Raw genomic sequence first — 23,322 nt, 5'->3', positions numbered from 1 at the left:
TTTTTAACGACTTGGAGTGTTCTCATATCACTTGGTCCTGCATTTTTTTAAAATGTTAAAACACTTCTTTGCATCTGGGGACATGAATGAGCTGCTGCTCTGCAAACACATTTGAACTGTTCCCTCACTGTTTTGTAGCTTCCCACGCTGTTTCCCATCACACCTCCTTGCTTTAGCAATTCTCTTCACAAAAGATTCTAGCAGTGCTTTACTTTCTCAGTAATTTGTACCAGGGAGTATAAATTATTGTACCTAACAAACAGGATGAACAATGGCAACATCCCTTCAGTTCTGCTGTAGGAGAGATGAGGTTTACTCACTTCTGACTCTCCTGTAAAGGTTTATTGTTCATTTCTTTATGACATATGTTCCAGCGTGAGGCACATAAATGTTTTCTTCAGCAGTGTTGACCACTGGAAGATTTCTGACTGCTTACAAGCATCGTTTGAGAAGTTACCTGTGTCATTCCTGGTATTTGGGTTTAGTTTCCTAGGTTTTAAATGTGGAATCTCTGTGTATCCTTAGGATGTGTTTTTCGATTATGGAAATATAGAGCTGGGAAGCACCTCAGCTGATCCCATAATTCCTCCCTCAGCCCAAATAGGTGTAGTAGCAATGACTGTCATTCACGGCTGGTGTTTTGGCTGGACTGTTTTCAGGGACATCCAGTGATGAAGGGCCCACAAAGTCTCCAGATATTTGCTCATCTATTTTATTCTTTTAATTTTCCCTCCTGTTACAGCTTTTTCTGCTGCTGAATATCACTTGTTCTACTTCAAGCCTGTAACTTTTTGCTGTCTGCATTAGAAAGGAGCAGATAACGTTATCCCTTCTGCTGCACAATCACTTTTAGTGTACTCTGGAGTACATAGGTATAACTCGTTTTTTTCTGATATACACTATTTCTTCTTAAATCTTGTGATAAATGGTTTAAGGTCCAGCAACGTTACAGTCTCCTCGACTTTCTGCTACAGATTTTGACAAATGGTGCACTTCCCTCTTCATCTCTTATTTCTGTGTCTTTCTGATCTTAAATCAGTTCCAATGAAATTCAACTGTTTTATATCAATAGATGAATCTTTGGCTTCTCCATATCTGTCCCCATGCTAGACAAGGAGAAAACTTTGCCCAATAGATTGGTTATGATATTATACACCAAAGTACAGGATTCTGTGAAATACACTGGAAGACTCATCTCAGTAGATACCTCTCCTCCTTGTAGTGTTGCTGTTAAGTCCCATGGCAATTCAGCTGGTTTGAGAAGCAATTGGATATTGGACTTCTTTTTAGTGAACCCTTCAGATCTCATCTCTCTGGGCTCTTGGGATTGCAGCTGTATCAATGTAGTTCTGTCTTTTTTGTGTGTCTGTAGTAGATTATCTGTCTTCAGGAGATGCCTGGCTATATTCTCATGGCAAAAGTAATTTTAGGTTTCTCATCTGTTAGTCTTTCACCTTTTGCTTTAAGAACAACCAACCTTTAAGGATGAAAACATGAATCTGTCAACAGCAGTCGATCAGTGCAGGAATGTATAGGGAACGTCCCTCCCATTTGGCTTGGCTAACATGGTGGTTTTTACTGCAAAATACTTGAATCAGCGTAGAGTTTGTCTGACAGTCCTTTCTTCAATGGGTGGGATATACTGGGAGAGGCAGCTTTTGAAAATTATGTGCCCTCTAGCTCTTTAGACTTTGCACATGGGTGTCTATTGTTGATAATGAGTTGCATTGAAAATGCTGGCAGATGGACACCTCCTCACTGACTTGTCATATTCTCTGAGCTGGTGGCTTCTGCCTCATCTGACAACACAGCAGCTGGACCAAGGGTGTCTTATACTAAAAGCACAAATTTCTGTAGCCTAATGGAAAATGAAAGGTTCTACATTTGGAGCTGCAACAACTTATGTTCCTGGTGGATTGTGTAAAGAGTGAGATTTGTGCTACAGGCTTGGCCAGGGTTTGCACACACATCTCACCAAGTAATTAATGGCTCTTTGAGATGCCTTCCTTTTCTCATAGGCCTAGTGTTATTTTATCCTGAGACCTGTCAAGAAATACTGTAACTATTCCATATCCTTTGAGATGAGTCTTTCTAGACATTCTACAAATTTATATAGATTTTTCTACATCTTGTAGATCCTACCCTATGCCAGAGCATATCGACACTGGGGCTCATCTTTTGGTTGAGTCCTGGGCTCCCTTAGATATCTCTTTCAGTCCTTCAGCCTGTACTGTGGAACTGAGGGCCACAGTACAATTACACCAGGTAGGATGATTTCCAGCTTTGGAGGTCTGTTACCTTCAGAAGTTTTGATTGGTATCTACTAGTTCTGAGATATATCTGAGCCAACTATGTCCCTGCTCTTTAAAAAAAGGGTTGCAGCTGTATAGCAGCATGAGCTCCTAGGCTTTTTTTGTCTCCTTGAGGTTGGCAAAGCCCTCAATGGTCCTTCATGGCACCTAGGACACAACTGATATGGAGGAATCTAGGTGAGAAAGGGGGTTTTTTTTGGGAACATATCTGCCACCACTGCTGACTTCACAATATACTGTTTGCAGTTGTTTTCATCTATTCAGAAATGTCTGCCGCTTGAGAACACCTGCTATTGATCTTTACTGCTCCCTGAAAACAGAAGTGACTTGAAAACAGAAGTGACTTGCAGGCTGTCATTAATTTTGGATCCTGAGAATACTGCGCCAACCTCTCCCGCTTCCAAATGCTCAGCAGTCATTCTCTTTAAATTGTGACTGAACTAGGAATTCAAAAGATGGTAGAACAATATGTTAAATGTCTCCGATCATCTCTGTAAATATGTCTAGACTGTGGTCTCCAGTGGAGTGGAAAGACACTTGAGATATTGCTAAAAATGTGTTAGTTCAGGTGCTTCACGTTATCTGGAGCAATCTAACTGTAGCACCAGAGCTCAGTTGGTGTCTTGAGATGTGCTCATTTTCAGGATGTTATGTTTTACTACTTTTCGTTCGAACGAACCCATTTAAAATTAGGTTGGGTATCTCTGCGCTCTGCTGCATTTTTAAGTGCACGCAGACCTGCAAAACACAGCTGACTGTGATCCACTGAGAGTTAACTGTCAGCATTCCCCGAAATGTCTGTAATCTCTGAAACGTGTCAGGATTCAGCCCTTTTTTTGAGTCTTCAAAAACTTAATCGGCAAAGTCTACCTGCAGAGAAGACGGAGTCCTCTGAGAAATAATCGTGGGGTTCAGAGTAGAAAGGACTGTGATATTTTGACTGCTTTATGACCTGGTTAATGAAAGAAGGCGCTTTCTTTAACTTTATCTTGCAATGAGCACAGAGCAGCGTGATAACCTACCTTCCCCTCCTGCTACCCTCCCCTCCACATCTCTCCCATCCAGGTGGGAGATGGGAAGAAAGAAGGAATCTCACATGACAGATGTTTGTGATGCTGTAGGAGGTCCTGCCATGCAGTGACCCCAGATACAGGAGATGCTCTGCAGCACAGTAGTTCACTTGCAATGCACTGGGACAATATGCCACTTTCTATATTTCACTCCCCTCTTTTTTTCTGATCTCCTTGCCCTGTGGGGCTGCAGCTGTCACCCCCCACTTTCAGACCCCACATCAGGGTGTCAGCCTGCATTTTGCAGTTCAGTGTGGTGTGGTACCTCAGTGCTCGCCCCATGAGGCCAGGCTGCCTCTGAACAGGCCGTGGCATGGCCATACCAGGCTGCTCGACCACCTCTCTCAGGCTTGTGTTTGTTCAGAGATGAGTCATGTTTTTGATGTGCCAGGGATCCTGCAGAGACACGTTAAAAGTGCAGCAAAGATCTTGGCTACGAAAAAGGCAATATTTGTTGCACCTAAAGATAATCTGTGTGGCTCGACTCTGCTTCCCATTTAAGATGTCCCCTCCAAGCATCTTCCTGGCACCATTTTAGAGGTAGGGCATATACGTGGAGGCAAGGAGCATTTGGCTGGGGGGTAGTAGCAGACAGAGAGCCTCCCTCAGCAAAATGCCGACCTCTGAATCACTCCATTACTTCTTGACAGTTGGGAATGTGCTTAAATAATTTGGTCTCTCGTTCATTTTTAATTACCACAGATCTCACTCTGATCTCCTCATGAGTCTGATAGCAGGACGGGAATTTAGCTGATAAGGATCACTGCCATCAGGGCAGCTGCTTGGCTTTTTAAACAGAAAATATTTATGGCAGTCAATGGGAGAGGTTTGCTTTCCTGCACCCCTTTATGGCTGGTATCTCTGAAAACCCTTTGCTTTGGTGTGGGGGCTGTACGCAGTGACTAATGGGGACCTTTCAGGGCCTGGCAGTGGGAACAGGACTTGGCATTGGGCTCCAGCTGACACTGTGCTGCAGTCTGTTTCAGTGGCCACAGTCAGGCTTTTCTGCCAGCCTGACCATATGCTGCATGCTTTACACTCAAATTAAAAGTCTGAATTTGGAGCCTTCCTTCCTTCCATGTCTCCTTTCCTTCCTCTCTTCATCTCCCTTCACTAAAGTACAACCCAGATATGTGGTTCAGAGGGTGCCCTTGCTGTGCCCAGGTGCACTCTCAGCAGAGTTTGTGAACAAAAAGGGCTTAAAGGATTCACATTTTGACCTCAAATTCTTTTTTAATATTAACTCTCTTATTCCACAGAATATGAGTTATTTTTTACTGTCCTAAAGAAGAATAGCTTGTACCTTATCTCATAAATATCTATTAATTTTAGTGGCACTATGTGCATAATAGAGAAACTATAGTCAGAATAATAGAGCAATTTCAAAAGGAGTTGAATTTGCCATGTTTGAGGGGAAAAAGTGCTGGTAGGATCGCTATTATAGTCAGTATCCAAATGCCAGTTATAATTACCATCAGTAAGATTTCTTAAGAAAGGAGATACAAAACGTATTGATAATACAGAAGAACTTGATCAAGTATGGTGCTGTGGAGTAATTAATGGCTCTGCTTAGCAAACTCCAGCTTTACCTGGTGCCACTAAAGCAGGAACAACTTTTTTGAAATCAGAAATGTGCTTCAGTTTTGAGGCGAGGCGTGTGAGCATGTGCCAAATGGTAAGCGTGTGAAAAGCTCCACTGACTTCAGAAAATAGGCTGTCCTTAATTGCAATGGACTTTACTGAGGCCTGAGAGCAAAATTTGCCCTGATTTATTGCTACTAAGCTGTGTTTGTTGAGTTTATTCTAATTTGTGTAATCTGCTCCTAGGTTACCACAGGAGGAGATATGGATGGATCTTCCTGCTAATTGCAGTGCCCTTTAGACACAATCAGGGTAAATGACCTTTTTAAGGCTTGTAGGTTTTGTAACACTTTAAGGCAATTTAAGTGATCTGCAGAAGGCAATTTAAGTGATCTGTAGGAGTTTTAACATTCTGCTTTTGTAGCAGAAAACTTCAATAGAAGCTTTTGAGTTTGATGTTCTCTTGGTCTTTGGTAAGATTTGGTATCCCAAGCAGATAAGAAGTGGGTCTGCTCCTAACTCCCTTGAAAACAGTGGGCACCTCCAAATTTTATAACATATATGGTGTGTGCACATACATGGATAATATAAAATTAATGTTATACGTCTGGCAGAACCTGTGTGCTTGTGTTACAACCTGCTGACATAAAGTTTACAACTGTTCATTGTCAACTAGATTTGTATTCAGGGAAATTCTGTGTAGTCTTTGTGCTAAAGAGTTGATTCTTCTGGAGTTTTACTTGAAGTTTGGCTAGTGAAGACTTGAAAATAGCAATAGGTTTTAGCAGTTTCTTTAATGTTTACATTATTGCACATGTGGATGTGAATGTACATACAAATACTCAACTGGGAATGGTGCTGTTTATTACACAGTCACATTTATTTATGTTACCTTAAAATAGTTTGTTATGTAATAAAAAAAAAATTTATTATCACCACAGTGTCATTGTCTTCATATACGAATGGATGTAAGAAGTACTTTTCATAGGGCTTAAATAAGTCCAGAGTTACAGCCTCTTGAAGCAAACGTGAATCCTAACAGACCATCAGAGAAGTTTTTTTACTTTTTTATTTGGCTGAGGTTTATTTTCTAGTCCCATTAATGGGCTTCGAAAATACTGGAATTTCTTTGTTTCAACTGAAGAGAGGAAATATGGTGACATCCTCCTAGTTCTGTGGACTAGACATGTATCCATTCTCACTTTTTCTCATGGCTTGAAAGCACCGGATCTTGTCTTCATCAACCTTGATGTATTAATATTTTTTTCATTTTTAGTGTCATTCTGACATTACTTCTTTGGGTATTCACCTTGGAAGAAACAATGAGGTGAAACTATTAATGGCTGCTGGTGTTTAACCATGTCATTTAGATCTAACATGTGCACATAGATGTACTTACATAAGGTGGCAGATGCTGTTGGGCATCCCGAGCTGTAGGAAAGTACTATTTTGAGATAATGTTCAAAAAATGTATTCAGAAGATCTCCCCTTTCATGCCTTCATCCTTGAGAATGCTCACTGGAATGCTATATGCTGATCTCCTCCCTCATTTTGACTAACACTTTCCCTTCTCCCCTCTCTTTTGAACAGTTGTATGGCTGCTGTGAAGCTGCCCGTCAACATATAAGAGTCACATACGGCAGGTTGCCCTTTCAAATCTGAGTACCAAAAAAATGGATTCTTAGTGGGCATGAAATCCAGGGAATCTGAGAATTTCTTGATATGCTATAGATTTGACCCTTGGCCTGTCATGTATTGCTTAGCAATTAAGGATGTCTGAAAAGCATAATATAGCTCTTTCTCTGGAGCCAGCGCTGACATGAATAGCAAGATGTGCAAGAAGTAGATTTCAAAGTCATGATCTTTATAGGGGAGCTTTTGTGTGTATGGCCTGTGGGACTGGGCAACTCAATCTTACCTGAGTCTCTTTTGTATCCCTAGGAAATTTTTTATGCCTTTTCTGAAAGGAAAAGGAAAGGCTTTCCCACTAGGGAACACCGGGGAGGGGACTAGCACACAGCAGCAAAGGCTGCTCTGAGGAACACCGTGGAGCCGAGGAATCAATGCAAGGCTGTCGTAGCAAAGATGTTTAGCCAGCAGTGGTGTGCGTGGCACAGTTCAAGAGTTCCTACTAAAAGACTGTGATTTAGCAAAGCACTTAAGCAGATTTTATTGCTATTCCTCTTAAAGCACCCCTGCTAATGCATGTTCCTAACTCAAGTCAGGTAGGTGAGTCCTATTGATGGCACTGGGTTTCTCACCTGGACTGAGGCTTGAGGCTACATTTTGCTGTGGCATTTCCATCTGGATGTTTTCCTAAAGTCTGTTGTTACCCTGAGAGATACCCCAGTTTTACAAGTAATTTTTCCAGATTTTTTCCTCTGTGCAAGAGCAATACATTGCCTTTGCAGAAAAAGTCCTATTGTTGGCTTTTTGAAGCACAGATTATTTTAGGTAAATAGTTTAAAAAGCAGGAGAGTTTGCACTGAACCCACAGAGTTTAATTCCTGGAGAAGAGTTACTGGAACTGTGTGTTGATGTGTGCATTGAGACTTCCAAGAGAAAGGTTGGCCTTAGTGTCTTTTGATGACCTCTTCACCCTATTTCTGTACGCAATGTAATTAAATAAGTTAAACGCAGCTTCCTCTGAGTCATTGATTTCTCTTTCAACAGGAAAGCAGCTGGCAAGACCTTTTGCTATGGCTTGGTATAGGGATGAGAGGCAAGCATTCTGTGTGTGCGTGCTCGTGCATGTGCGTGCAGAGGACATCTCAGATGACACTAGGAGCCATTTGCACCAACCACATTGGCTGGTGAGCAATCAAAATAAGCCTGATGGAGTCAGTGGGGTCTGGAAAGCTACTCACTCACCTCGAGGTATGTTTCCTGCCATCTTCAGTGCTGAGCCACTAAGATGGTTGTTGTAACACTGGCAGCAAAAGTGCTTGCTAACCTCTTGGTGATGACTGCCTTCCTCCACTCTGTGCCACTCTTTCATGCATTTATTGAGTAGCCCCATTCCAAAACCACACATTTCAGTGTCCAAATGATGAAATAAAAGTGATAATAAAACTGTCCTATGTGGCAGGCCAGCTGGAAGAAATGGTACTCTTCCTGTCAAAAAGGCGAACTGGAAAAAGCGTTGCTCTAATTTGTAATTTCTTGCATAAAAGGAAAAATTATTTACTCTTAAGAAAAGGAAGGATCTCTTCCAAAGAAAGTGCTCTTCCTCAAGTTATATCAGCTTTCAAGGTGATCATATTTCAAGCCTAAACAGCGTTGACAGACTCTTTTTCTTAAATTAAGATTCAGTCTTGTTCCTGGTAACACATTGGGATATAATGACTGAAGAAAACGAACATCAATTATTCACAGTCTATTGGAGAAGTTTCATATAAATTATTCACGGAAGACATTCTGAAGCTGTCTGAGATTATAGGAAACATTAATAATGAAGCAATGATTTCCTCTCGTCCTTTGGCTTTCTTTTTTTTTTCTCCTTATGCCATATTTTGGTTGGTCCTTGGTTTCCTGTTTTGTGGACCCCAAAGTCCCAGGGTATCACTGGACAGATGCCTCTATGTACTTGTCCTTGGCTGCATCTTCCCCTCCAGGTTTGTGCCAGGTGTCTGCTGAACCCAACAGCTGTTCAGAGGGACAAATGTGTGATGCTGCCAACCTCATATTTCCTTTCTGAGCTACAGTTTTCACCGCTGCCCATGGGAGGCTGAAATAATTCAGCCCAGGCTCTGCCTTTGGGAGATGGCAGCATCTCACCTGAGTCCCAGGCAGTGGGGCTTTGGATGAAAAACATAGGAATGGAGGGGAAAGAGATGGAAAGCCAGTGTTTGAGACTTTTTCCTGGGTATTGTCACTGGTTTGGGTAGAATTGCTCCATTGCTACCCATTCTAATGTTACAATTTGGCAAAATCCAGTCCTGTGTCTTTTTTTAAATTGTAGTATATGGAGAGTAAGGGGGACATAGAAGGATACACATGAATGTGTGTACACTCAGTAGCAACAGAATATACATAAATGCTGAAATAGTTTTAGGTATCATGAGTAAGAACGTCTGGAGAAAAATGTCTGCTGAGAAGAATGGTAGAGGTAGAAGTAGTGGGTCTAAGTGGTGTGGGATGGGAAGCTAGCTGAGGGAAAGTGTAAGACTGAGTGGCTGGGGCTGCATAAAGGAGGAAAGCAATTGAATATATTATAGGTTTGATGTTGGAAGATGCAGGGCATTGAGGCAGCTTTGATTAATCTTCTGGTGAAATCACAAATATTCTGATCCTTCTCATAGCATGGCAATATCTGGGAGATACTTGACACGAGAAAACACTCCAGAGGAAGGTTTCAGACCTCAGAAGAAGTCATATACATGTGAAGATCTACTCTGTTAGTCCAGCTGTGTTCATGATAAGGCTGTCCTGACCCCTTTCATCAGAAATTCAAGCAATGTGTGATTGCTAGGGCCAGTTACTAGAAGAGAAATGTGCCAACTGAAATTGCCCCTAGTCCACCAAAATCAGCCGAACTAAAAGGCAGAACGTGACCCTGGAGCCTTGCAGTCGAAGGGCAAATGAGGCAAGCTTGTTTATGGTCTGTTTTGCCCTCTGGGGAGCCGTTTCCATGTCTACAAAGTGATTGTAAAGTGCTATCAGATCGGTAAAGTCATCTATTGCAAGCACTTCTTGCAAGTGGTTACACAGTGGGCAGGGCTCCTGCTTCAGGATGCCCCACGTCTGTCTGTCCATGCTGTATCCCAGGAGGGAGGTAAGATACCATCGCTCTCCTCTCATAGAGTTTAGGAGGAGGGGGATTAATTAGATTTTGACCTTGCAGGCCATTAAAATGCATCCAGTCAGGCTGATGCTGAGGCTGATAATTTGGCGTGAGCTTTTCTTCCATATGGTGTCCAGTTATGGTGCGAAGCACTTGAGAGACAAAGGGTTCATCATATGCCATGACAGATTGTTCCAGCAATCATTCATTCTTCCTATTAAAAATATGTGCGTTATTTCCAATTTGAATTTGTTTGGGTTCAGCTTCCAGAAGGTAGTTCTTATGCAGTCAGTGGCATCCTGTGTTTTCTCCCCTGGAGATGCTTATATATTAATCAAGTTGACTCTCAATCTTCTTTTGATAAACTAAATAGACTAAGCACTTCAGATCTCTCACTGCAAGACATTACTTCTAATTCCAAAAGCATTTAAAGTCCTTTGGTTTTGCATTGACCTCTTAAAAATGCCGAATCACAACTATATTCAGTATTAGAATGATCTTCTTGCCATACTGGCTTTCTGTGGTACTACCTCCTTCATCAGAATGACATGCAAAACTAAGTTAACTGTATTAGAAACCCTAAGTCTATTACATCCACTCAGTCACCTTTATCAAGCGACTTGTAATCCTTTTAAAGAATGAAATGAGGTCTGTTTGACAAGACTTATACAATGGTTTTGGTGGGTATTAGCAGTGTAGCTCTTGTTAATTTTTTATGAAGTGAATCCGGTGTCAGCTTTATTGCATGCATGTATGAACGCGTGCAGCTGCCTGTGGCGGTGTCTAACAGTACTTTACAGCATCTTTTGTGAACGAGACTGGTCACCTATACAAACCACAACATTTTTTTTTTTTTTTTAATTCTGTATTTATTTTAAGAAAGCTACAGCTTCAAATCACCAATAATTGCATCAGCTTCACCGGATCTGCTGAAGGCATCAGTGTATTCAGCACCACAGTATGTCTTGCTGTTTCTAACAGCCCCTGAAAATGTTCTTCCAGTTTTAAAAATCTCCATGATGGTGCAGATCATGAAACCTTTTAATGTGTTTCACAGGAAAAAAGAAGATCAAATTCAGTCTTCACAGTATGCGTTGCTCTGTGTAAGTTGGTGTGTAGCACCCAAACTGACATTTGAAAGGCATATTAGGAAAATTTTCAGTCAAGAGGGGGAGGAATAGTGATGTCCAAACAGGATCAACAGTGTTGATTCTGGGACAGATTTTCAGAATTGCCTCTGTGATTTAGCAACCTTAGTTCTGTTTTCTGAAACAGGGTAGACATGTAAGGAGTTATTCAATAGAGATATTTTCTCCAAAAATTAAGTATAAAATGCTTAAACAAATGGGCTCCGGGGTCGGGGGCAAGGCTATGTCTAAGCCAGGAGACTAATTTTTCCTCTGGAGTCTGAAGAAAGGGGGAAGGTTTAGTGGAGGATGGATCAGAGCACACACCTAATATATATGATTTAGATCCTGAAACTTCATATTGCACCTTAACCTCCCATGTGGTGATGCTGCCCTTCCTGTTGACAGCATGTTGTGTGTGTGACCCTCACAAACACAGCAGTGCTGCGATAATATCAACTGTTTCTGCCGACAAATGGTCGCTGGTCAGCACTAGATCTGTGCCCAGCTATATCTTAGTGAGATGGAGCAACCACGAGCAAAGCAAAGCACCAGGGCCTTGGGACTGATCATCTGTCTGTGCCCTGTGCCACTTCAGGCAAAGCCTCCTGGCCCATCGCAGGGCACATCTGCTCTGCAGGGTCCCTCTGGGCATGGCCACAACCTTCCCATCTCCAGCTGGGGTGGACTCCTGAATTGATGCTGCTTAGATTAAAGAGAGTTTGGCCTGGTTTTCGGTCTTCCCCCTTGCTGGAAGGGCAAGTTATGCGACACTAGGACAGGAGACCATCTCTGTGCTCATCAAGTGCTGTGTTTCCTCCCCATCCCCCTCCAGCCATTCCTAGCCTCCTGGAACGAGACCAAACGATGCATCTGTTCCAATGTTGAAAGCAGTTCATGTTGCCATTAGCCACGTTCAGCCCCAAATTGAACCTGGCAAGCAGCTGGCATGCTCAGAGCTAGTTTGCTTGCAGACATATATGTTTTGATGGGAAATGCTGCTGCCTTTGAAATACGGTTCTTAGAAAAGGTAATTCCCCCCCTAAATAACAAACAGGCTCATGTCTCTCCTGGAAGGTGAGCCATGGATGGCAGTGTCCTGTGTGGCAGCCTATCTGATCTGTTATACCCTTTTTTTCTCTAAAACGGTCAGGTTGCAAAGAGTTAAAAGCCACTTGTTCAGTTAAAGCAGTAATCTCCGCTCAACCTCACTGCAAAGGAAAAGGAGGCTCTGTTGCCTTTTGTGTCTTCATTATGGCAGCGAATCGCTTGCAGTTACTGACTCCTTATTTGAAATTCACAGATCTGGAATGTGTGGTTAAGCAGTGCTCTCCATTTCTTGCTATTTAACTTTCTTTTAAAAAAAAAAGTTAATACTGTTAAGTATCCGAATATGTCATGAGAGAGCTCGCTTTTTTGCTTCCTTTCCTGATAGCTTCTCTCCGCACCCTTCAAAAGATAAAAAAAATAAAGCAGGAATAATTAATAGTGCTAAAGACGCAAGTCAGGACATCTTTATGCATTTAAAGTGAAAAGCTGTACAACGTGCAGTCCCAGTTCAGCTACCCAGGGAACAGCTCGCTACTTTTCTCCAGGTCTCTGAAAAAAGCTGTAATTCTCACCCCAGCCACAAGAACGTCCTGTGGCTTGAGTGGAGTCTCCTTCTCTGGAGACATTCAAAACCCACCTGGATTCAGTCCTGTGCAACCTGCTCTAGGTGAACCTGCTTTAGCGGGCGGGTTGGACTAGATGATCTCCAGAGGTCATTACCAACCCCTACCATTCTGTGATTCTGTGACTCTGTGAGCTGAAGTCACAGAGTTAGCCAGATGGGATGTTAGCCATACCACTCTATCATGTGGCCACTGCCTACAGAAAACCACTTGCCCCCATTGAAGGTGGATTTTTTGCCTGTCTGTTGGTATTTCACAGAAATCCATTGCATCAGGATTTCCTTATATATACACACCCCAGCACCCATCCCTGATAGGCTCCTGCCCACGTTCCTTCTTGGTCCATCACCAGTGAGTGACGGGGTTAGAAAAACAGATTGATTGTCCTGAAGCCCACTGGTTCAAACTCAGAGTATGTTGATATTACCAAGAGGGAAAAATGAACCTTTGACAGATCTTTCCATCAAAATGGACCTTTTATCTGCATTCCAGCGCCAGCTGTGAAGGACAATTAAGCAAAAAAATGCTGTGGGATCTGTCACAGAAATAGGAGCCTGAACTGCAGTTGGATTCGGATGGAAATTGGTGTTTACAAGTCACAGATCCATTGGTGATCTTTTCCAAGACCACCTGGTCTGTCAGGCAAGATGCTCAAGGCTTTGTAGGCAGCTCATGTGAAGAGCAATGTGGAGAGCGCCTTGATTAGGTTTGCAGTTCTCAGCTGAGGTTTGTAGTGTTGTGTTACCATCAGCGTGCTGCTGTGCACTCTTCTCAGCTACCATACGGGTGGGTGATGTAAGTCTGCTCTGGCTCTCAGGTGCTGGTGGTTTTAATTGAGTTCAAGGTGTAATAAGTGGGTAAGCAAGGGTGAGGAGAACTGTGTTACAAGCCCTCATTTCCGCAAATTGTTTGTGGACGCAGTCTGTGGGGAGAGATTTAGTTTCTAACTCTTGTTTTGCCAGTGGAGACTAGCTTCAAATTGGGAGCCATCATCTGATATTTGATTTCAGTGCTGCCACATCGGTGAAAAAAAAGGCACTGGTGAACATATCAATTTTGCAGCCAGTATTGGTAGTTCTGCTGTTATGTCCCTGGCACCGGGGCATTCCTGTTTAGTTCCCTTTAGTGGCAGTTCTCTCTTAATTAAGCAGCAAAAAAAATAATGGGAATTAATTTGGATTATTTTCTCCAGTCATATGTCGGAAACCATTGTCTTCTCAGCTTTCTCCTGTGCCTCTGGCGAGTACCTGGAGATGAAGAACCAAGTGTGCAGCAAATGTGCAGAAGGGACCTACTCGCTGGGCAGCGGGATCAAGTTTGACGAGTGGGATGAGCTGCCAGCAGGTTTCTCCAACGTGGCGACTTTCATGGACACAGCGGTTGGCTCGACTGAGAATAAAGCTGACAACTGCAACAAGTAAGATGTTCTGTTTGCACCTGGGTTATGCAGCCATGGGTAAACCTGAGACAGCTCAGCAGCACAAAGCCAGCTTAATGACTTACCTAAGGTCTCCAGAGGGTAGTCAGCCCTACTAATGTCAAACAAGAGTGACTGGGAAGTGAAATTTGTAGCCTTCTCTGTGCTGTCATCATGGTCTACTCGGGCTCATCAGCAGCCAGTGAGTCTAAGATCAGCCTGGAGCTGCTCTTATTTCTAGCTGGAAAGCTCCAGGGTCGTGGTATAGTAAATGTGGCTAAAAGGTTCTTTCACAAAAGCCTATTTGGAGACCCATGGTGGTTGGAGAAGGCTGTTTCTGAGTATAATTGAAAGCAATTGAACCTATGGATAATAAACCTTTTCTATGTGGTCTGGGCCCTAAATTTCTAGTACCATACTGTTTCTCATGCACAATTTTAATGAAAAGTGTTATATTTACATTAAAAATAAATAGGAATCCAGTAATAAAGTTGTGATTCACTGCAGTTATCTATTGTGGGATTCTGGGTTCTTTATTAAGTAACATGTTTTTGTATAGTAGTGCAAGAAAAATCTCCTCAGTGTGATCTCAGCTGAGGTTTGTTTTGTTTATGTTCATCAGCTCTTCCTGGACACCTCGAGGGAATTACATAGAGTCGAACAGGGATGATTGTACAGTTTCTCTTATCTACGCTGTGCACCTGAAGAAATCCGGCTCTGTCTTCTTCGAATACCAGTATATTGACAACAACATCTTCTTTGAATTTTTTGTAAGGCCTTTTGTATGGTGAATCCAACCTTATATTGTAAGAAATCAGTCCAGATAAAGACCAGTAGAAACAGCTTTTTTCTCTGTTTACATTCTCCATATGTCCATAGCTTGTTATTGCTGAACAAGGTTAAAAAAAAAATCTCTTTCTGTCACTTATGCTGCCTTTTGGCATTTATTTCAGCTTCAAAACTTAGGCTAAACTGATCCTGTCTACCACATGATGGGATTTTTCCATTAGGGGTCATGACTGCCCCTGTTAGTCCAGCCTTTTACGAGGCAACTGTTCATGGTAGATGCTTCAGTTTGGGGTTGTTTGACTTGAGATGTCTTTGAAGAGACTTGATGTTTAAAAAGACTTCTTGCAAGGTAGGCATACAGAAGCTGAGGTGCTCCAAGGCATTAGTATGTGGAAACCTAGCTTTAGTTTTAAGTCAATTTGCATCATAGCAATTAAGATGAAAAGAAAAGCAGGAGAAGAGACAAAAGGGTAATCCTTAAAAAAAAAAAAAAATCATCCAGAAACAACAACTCTCCAAAGAGATTTAGGAGTAAAAATTCAGATGACTTTCAGTAGGAATTAGGCTCTGAGGACAAGTCCACACTGCGAAGTGGAGGGACTGGGGATCATTAGCTCTGAAATGTGAGCAGCCTGGCTAGTCTTGCACCACACTCTACCCAAATTACTAAACCAACCTGATCAGTAGTGACCAGAATGGGAAAGGCAACCCTGCTCTCCCCACGTGGATGGAGTGGTTGGGGTCCAGGGAGGCAGAAGGTTCTCAATACCAGGCTCCACAGTGTAGTGCAGATGCTGCATGTCACTGAGATGCTTTGGGAGGTTCCACCAACATCTGCATTGCTTTCCTTGGCATGTTGTACCTGCCATTTGGGACAGAAAAAATGTAATAGGAGGGCAATGCAGAGCAGGAGATGACTGGAAATTTTCAGTCTCCTCTGTTGCTGCCTCTGTATCTGTCTGGTGAGCTCTGATTTTCATCCAAAAAATACAGCTCATGGTATCTCACAGGATTGAGAAGCCTTAGCTGGCGTTGGTTAATATTTCTTGAAGCTTGGAGAAAAGCACAAAGTATCCTTATCCTTAGTAGAGACAGGAAAGGAAGACAAAATTACTTGTTGGAGGCACCCTCTTGCTGCTACATCAGTGCAATAGATTGCTATTTCACTTTGATAACAGACAGTGCAGGCAATATTATTTACCCATTTCAGTTTTATATTAGACTATCCTGTCGTCTTCATGGGGAGAAAAAAGCAAATATGCTTTCTGCTGTCAGATGAATGTACCAGGATTATGAACCCTAGTTCCAGTTGCTTGACTGACTGGCTGATCTGCTCCTGCAGTGGAGCAAATATATTGTTTCTGTGAGAACTGGCTTTGAAAATGGCTTTTTGATTATTAATTTTATCCATATCCCACTCATTCACCTCCTTAAACTTGTCATTCCCTGTTCAAGAAACAGTGAGTGGTGCAGTCCTTTATAGAAATGCCCATGAAAATATTTCCTAGTCAGCCTCAGTATTTCAGGGAAACCATATTTAACACTCCTCTAAAAGTCCATTTTTTTCCTTCCAGCATGTCTTTATGCTTAAATATATTTAACAATGACACTTTAGCTCTGGACAGTGGCCTTTCAGTGGCAGAGGCTTGCAGGTTGCTGGGAAATGGTGAAGTTTTTGGATTCTCTAGGCACAGGTGGCTGAACTCCTGGTCTGAGAGTAAGTGAGGAGGTGTCCTCAAATGTGGGAGGCAAGCGTGGATGCATCTTGTTAGACACCCAATGCTTCTGTAGCCTGCCCTTCCCAGGCTCTTTTTACATATTGAAGCCTTTCACACCTTGTGAGAAGAGACTGTACATTCTTAACTCCTTTTTGCAGATGGGAACCAAGGCACAAAGAAGCTGTAGCTCAGACTGCACAAGATACTTAGGGATCTCCCTTCTACCTAGGTGCTTCTTCTCACTTCTTTTCCTCAGTGATGTTGATCTAGGTGGGAATTAAGCCCACAGATGCTTTGGAGGATGTGGGGTTATGTCATTTATTTCAGACTTGATGTGGAGCAATTTTGAGGATGCTTGACCCCAGCATGAACTGGCCTTTCTCCTTGGTGGAATAAAAGCTGAATAATTTAACTTGTGGCTTAAAGGGACATGATAATTTTTCTTCAGAGAAGACAGTTATGAGAGGAAAGAAGTGGACCTCTGTGAGGCCATGCACCTAACCCTGCTGCAAGGAAAGGCTGCTGAGATGCACTAGATCTGGGCAAGGGACAGTCAACCTCACACCTCTGCCAGCAGACTCTGCATGGCATGTTGCCTCTCCCTTGATAACGTTACTCTCAGCCCTAGTGAGGTCGGGTGGCAGGGAGCCAAAGATATAGCAGATACTGGCTGCAGAGAAAGCAGTTTGTCTTCTAGCTTTGACCCATCCACTCTTGCCTCCCCTCTGACTTAGAAGCCCATGGCCACTGGATTTTAAAGAACTGTGTCTTGGTGGGCTCAGGAGAAGGAGGAGGCAGCCAAGACAAGATGCTCAGCATCTGAGTCTTACCAGATAGTAAGACAAGGCTGAGGTCTCCTGCTGTTTTTTTCCATCAGCGTCAGAGGTGGTCATTGGAGGTGCTGTTAAGCTGGTAGCAGGTTTCGAAAGTGGGTTTTTTTTTTTTGCCACTAGTAAGGCAGCTGCTGCCCTAAATATGTAGAAAAGATGAACAAAGCTGAATCTTATAATTTCCAGACAGCAGTAACGCTGACAGAGAGGTACATCTGATTGTAGTCACTGATCATATGTTTTTATTACCAGATACAAAATGACCAGTGCAAAGAGATGGAGTCCACGGCAGACAAGTGGGTGAAACTAACAGACAATGGAGAATGGGGCTCTCATTCTGTAAGTATGCAAAAAATTCCTTCATGAAGCTTTTTTTCAATTTATAAACGTCTGTGTTTTCCTCTCAGCAGACAGCAGACAAGGGCCAGACCCTGTGAATGCATCTGAAGAAGCACAGCTTTCCTATTACTGAGGGCAAAGCCACCGAGATCTCTAAGGGGCTGATCCCAAAGCAAATGATATAGATGCAAGACTTTGTATTGATTTCTCTGGGCTTTGAATCAAGTGCTTTATGAGGTTAAACAGATTTATGCAAATCCACACACCACAGTCACTCTGCATGATTGTAATTGAAATCTTCTACCACAGTTGTTTGCTCATGAGAACACAAGATTATTCCCTGTTGCTCAGCAGAGTGGCGGGAGCGATGTGTGTATGTGGAGGCAGGCAGGATGGGCATTTTATTCTCAAGTTTGTGCAGAAGAGCTGGACTGCACCCAGCTTGTGCTCCGTGGTGACTTACCTAGTTGAAAAGCAAGCACCAGAGTGGCTCCTGCAGCACTGATACGAGCATGTCCATGTTTGGAGCAGCAGCCCTTTGGCTGGCCTGTGACCCAGCTGGCTGAGTTTGCTTGGTGCACAGACCACGTGTAGACCATCTCATTAGCTCATGGTGATTCCTGGCTTCCACTATACCATCATATCCTAATTCCCAGAACCATACCAGCAAAAGCCCAGCATAGGTGACATTATGCCATAACACAAAAGCTTTTTATGGGCATGGGCAGCAGCCTGGTCTCTTGTTTTCCATGGTCTGCTTATCCTTCTGGAGGAGAAACTATTCCCGAGCCAGCTCTGGTTGGCAGTGACTGTTAGCTCAGATGAAAGCACCATGTGAATCACATCTGGACACAGGAGAGCTGGGTGAAGGGTGAGTGGCACAGGCTGAGAGGTTAATCCAAGGCCAGGGCATCGACTTGGGTGAGCTGAGAGATGTAGACGGTGTCTGCATGGGAGATGGTTGCATCTGAGCACATCATCTGGGACGTGCAAGTGTTTCCACTGACCACACACATTGCTTGGATGCCTGGCTGAAATGTAGACACAGGAGCTGGGTGAGATGACTGTTCTGGCTCTCCTCAAGGCTTTTGTCTGCACTGTGAATCCTGTCATGGTGGCTTCTCTGATCCAGTTTTCCTGTTGCTGCAGCTTCTGCTTTCAGCATGCTAGCCCTGCTGCACCAGAGCTGTTGTTGGGTATCTCTACACCACACAATGTGATGTTTGGTTCAATATGGACCCAGGTCTCCTCTGCCCCTCTGAATAGCAGTTGTTTGAAGACTGGGAGATATATTATGCTGTATTTCCACTTCCCTGAATTTTTGGATTCTTTGTCCCGGGTGAACAAAAACTGCGGTCCTGCCAGGCCTGTACAGCACTGCTGTAAATCTTGTTATCCCGGACCTTTATGTTGGTAGAGTTTATCGCTCCTTTTGTGTGAAAACATAGCACCTTCAGGCCAGTATCACTGTGTTGGCAATAGGCATCTTGTACTGGGCTGGTAGATATAGTACAGTTTTGCAGGCCAGGCAGGGTCATGGTAAATCTGCGACTTTTAGTGAATAGAGTGATGCTGTATTTACACAGGTTAGTTGGAGGCAGCAGACACTAACACTGCTGCTGCAAGAGCGGTCCTGCCTTCCTCCTTCCCCTTGTCCCAGCCATGGTGTCACCAACCCACCACCCTCCCTGTGCCAGCACAGGGGTTGTGCAACTGCTTGCTGAACCATGCTGTGAAGACTAATAGGTCAAGGCAGTGGGAAGCTGGTTGTTTTCTGCGTCTCATCTGCTGTTCAGGGTCAGAAATGAGCAGGACGGATGGGACTGCTGCTGGGGACATTCATGGTTTGTGCTTGGCTTACTGATCATGATGCTGTTAGATGCAGGCAGAGCTTGACTTTTAAAGTCTATAAACAAAACTCACTTGTGAGCCTGATTTTTGAACTCTGGGTCGTGTTTGCTTTCTTTATAAAAGTGTATCTCAAGGCTTTAAAAACAAACTAATTCACTGTATCTGAACGTAAAGCTAGAGATAAAAGCTCCTGAGTGCCAGGGATAGTTGAATGAAGGCAAGAACAGTTTTTTCCCAGTTCTGCTTACAAGGTCAAGAACAGCTCTTGGTGTTTTTCCATAAAACTGGGGTGTTGAGAAGCTTTTTTATAAAGCACACTTTGACACTCCTCAGAGATGTCTCTACAGCATCTGCCTAGCTGTCGCCCCATTACTTCTTGATGCACTAAGCAGCTTAGGAAAAGCCAGGATTGCTGCTAAGATGCAAGAAATCTGAGTAATGAAAGTAAGAAATGAAACCATTTCTTGGTGAGGGGATGTCTGCTAACTGTCATGCATGCTGTTGCAGGTAACTCTGAAATCGGGTAGCAATATATTATATTGGAGAACAACAGGGATTCTCATGGGGTCCAAAGTAGTAAAACCAGTTCTGGTGAAAAACATCACAATTGAAGGTAAGTGATATTTGCCTTTTAGGTCTTATCTCTCTCTTTCACCACAGCGTTTGCCAAGTGCCATTTCTACTGGTGTGCCTGCAGCGCCAAAGTCGCTTTTTTTAGCCCCCTAGTCCCCTGTCTCCTCCTCTAACGTGTACAAACAGAACAGCAAAACTTCACACTGTCAGGGAAAGGCTGGAAAATTAATTTAGCTGGTAAATGATGCCGTCTACTGGAGAAGACTGGCTTAGCAAATAAAGACAGAGAAAAAGGAATAAACATTCAATGTAGTAAAGAAAGACCATGCTTATTGGGGAGGCTTTTAACAGTAATAAATGGATATATATATCTTTCATAACAGTGACAGTTAAATGACTATTTAAATAATTTAATTAATCTGGGATTGCTCTTTTGGTCCTGTTCTAAGTGTAATCAAACTTGGGGTGTCATATATGGTTCTTACATGGGTCAGACTTGCATTGCAGAGCCAAAATTAAAGAACTTAGTCATGAGTCAGCAAAGCCAATGTGTCTACAGTGAGTGGTGAAAGCCTGTGATTTTTAAGCTGTGTTACGCAGCTGGCTTGCTCTGCACAGCAAGCAGATAAGCAGTAGTTATGAAGCATACCTCTCTGTATTTCAGTGCTTTACCTGTAATTTATCTTGCAGGAGTTGCATATACTTCTGAATGCTTTGCATGCAAGCCTGGTACCTTCAGTGACAAACCAGGTTCATCTGGCTGCCAGGTGTGTCCAAGAAATACTTATTCTGAGAAAGGAGCTAAAGAGTGCACCAAGTGTAAAGAAGAAATGTATTATGCAGGTACATAAATCAAATGGGTTAAGGAAAACCAGGAGAGTCTGAGCACATAAGGTCATAAGCTGTTTCTTGTGCAGATGTGAGAATGGTTTTATTCAACAATGAAGGTTAGTCTCCAGTTGATATGCAAAGCAGAAATGAAGATGGGACTTTCCAAAAGCTGCAGAGGGCACATACATACATAATGGGCCACATAATTTTGGCTAAGTTCATCTATTCTAACATAGAAGGATGGGGATCTTTATAACCTTGAAAGGAACAGGTCTTCTGAAGGATAATAACGGTCGTGCTGTGCCCTCTCGTGGTAATTTGTGTTATCGGTTGGTGAAGATCTGAGTTGGCTTCATCAGTGCCTTCAGACTTGCCATGTTTTCAAGGAATCTCCTTTCCAAATTCTCTCCTGGCCTGTCCCTGCCTCTTGTGTGGTTGGAAGATGTGGTGATCTGGTTGCAAACCCTAGTTGCCAAAGTTCTCTGCATTTCCAGCTGTGATTAGCTGGTGATCATCAAGTAACACGGACAAAATCCGTTCTTCATGGTCAAATGTCTTCAGTTTTCTTCCTTGTAGCTGTTTTATAAGAAAGTTTTTGAAGAACCAGTTACCTACCATAGCACCTGCTATTGCAGATTATGGCAAATGCTTGGGGACAGGTGCCTGTGCTCATGGTGGGAAGGGAAATTTTGCAAAAGTATCTGGTGAGAGGAAAAATTGAGCCAGTGTTGTAAGGAACTTTTTAATGGGTTAGAGGGCATTTGTGGCTTATCAAGTGAGAAGTATTCTGATACTTGGCAAACTACACAAATTACTGCTTGAAGGTGAAGGGGTGGTGTGAGGGTTTGGATGACTCCCTGGTTACTCTGAGTCAATAAATTTCAGTGTGACAGTACAAGCATAGTTGGTATTTTCCATGTTCTCCCGCTTCAGTTCAGGGGAAGGTTCATGTAGACTCCATTAAGAATTTGATTTTTCATTCTCGATTTGTATTTTTCTGCCGACTCATTTTAATCTCCAGATTTTAAGGTTGTTATGGTTGTTTCTAGGGGCCATTTGATAATTTAACATCCTGTTCCTCACCCTTTCTTTTTAGATGAGGGATCCAGTGTGTGTATAGAGCGTCCTCCATGTACAAACAAAGACTTTTTCCAGATCCATACCCCGTGTGATAAGGAAGGAAAAGTGAGTAGAAGGCATGGTACTATTTTTAAGCATATTGATCTTACTGTGATCTCCCGATTTGAAAACAAGGTAGGGCTTCTAGGAGTCTGTTTCCTGGTTGCTTTCCCAATTTTGCTTCCAGCATTGAATCTCTCTGAGGCTTTGCCATGTCCTTTAGCTGCCTTCTCTCCAGCATTTATCCGTCTGTAAGAATCTGCCTGTCATGGGTCTGCTTAAGGGATCTGTCTTTGTGAAATGCTAAGCTCCTTGCACTCGTGATTAGTCTGACCGGGTCACTGGTGCTATGTCCATGCTCATAACAAAAGAGGGTTGGAGCACAGGGTGAAGTACTGTCCCAGAATAAACCCTATTGTTTAGTTCTTAGCCAGCTTTTCTTTTGCTTGTGACAACTTGCCCTGTCCCAGCAGTGGCCAGGCATGATTCAGGTGCTGCCATGGCACAGGAGCATTGAACATGACTGGTCATACCTGCTTCAGGTGGAAGAGTGTTTGGCTGCATAAGTATGATGTGTATCATGTCCCTTAGTTTTAGCAAAAAAGAAAAGCCCATAATCTCTTGAAATAACTGTATGTACATAGCCTAGGAGCACTCATGAGCAGCAGCAGAGCTTAGCTGCTAATAATGTGCTTGCCTTGAAACACCTGGACTCTCGGTAGATTGTTTCGCCCAGAGATCTTAGATCCGTTGGGTCTCTCATAGGGGGACCTGCTGGTGGAGCAACCTGGCTTTGGAGCCCTCCTGCCCTTTGTCCCAGCAGTCAAGTGGGGATTTTGGTGGGATTTGGAGAAGAAACTCCTATTTACTGTGACATGGAGCCTACAGAGGTGTGGACATGTGGTCAGGCCTGTGGTGTTTCTTTTCTTCTCTTTCCCATCTCTCTTAGATCTGGATGGGATGCAAATAGTCAAAATCCATAGCACCTGTAGTTGCTGGCCTGATATTTGCTGGCAGGATGGAGTATGTTAGAGTGTCCTGGTGTCTTGGTTTGAAAGAGAGGTGTCTGCTGAGGAAGGCAGGAGCCTCCCTTGAAATGGAAAATGCAACCCCCTTCCTTCCAAGTTATTATAATTTTGAAATTAAGGGGCCTTCAGGCAAAGATATGGGGAATAGGAATAACAGTTCTTTACTAATATATATATATACATATATATATATATATCACAAGGCAGAAAAAAACAACCCACTGGTTTACAGTGACAGAGTCAGAAATACAACCTGACACCCTGTTAGGGTGGCAGTAGCA

At 43.0% G+C, this 23,322-nt stretch overlaps 1 protein-coding gene across 1 annotated transcript in view; it reads left to right on the top strand.

Moving 5' to 3' along the window:
- The window catches only part of ELAPOR2 (endosome-lysosome associated apoptosis and autophagy regulator family member 2), a 99,454-nt gene that overhangs the window by 51,919 nt on the left and 24,213 nt on the right, over positions 1-23,322 (top strand). Inside the window, exons 3-8 of the mRNA XM_086474532.1 lie at positions 13,768-13,963; positions 14,586-14,733; positions 17,553-17,639; positions 19,998-20,103; positions 20,754-20,906; positions 21,991-22,079. Of these exons, the coding sequence (XP_086330658.1) occupies positions 13,768-13,963; positions 14,586-14,733; positions 17,553-17,639; positions 19,998-20,103; positions 20,754-20,906; positions 21,991-22,079 (779 nt within the window). The remainder of the gene's footprint in view (positions 1-13,767; positions 13,964-14,585; positions 14,734-17,552; positions 17,640-19,997; positions 20,104-20,753; positions 20,907-21,990; positions 22,080-23,322) is intronic.

This window comes from Leptosomus discolor, chromosome 1, assembly GCF_034619465.1.
Source record: "Leptosomus discolor isolate bLepDis1 chromosome 1, bLepDis1.hap2, whole genome shotgun sequence".
NCBI lineage: Eukaryota > Metazoa > Chordata > Aves > Leptosomiformes > Leptosomidae > Leptosomus > Leptosomus discolor.
Note: the sequence above shows the minus strand (reverse complement) of the source record. Positions and strands in the feature narration are given on the sequence as shown.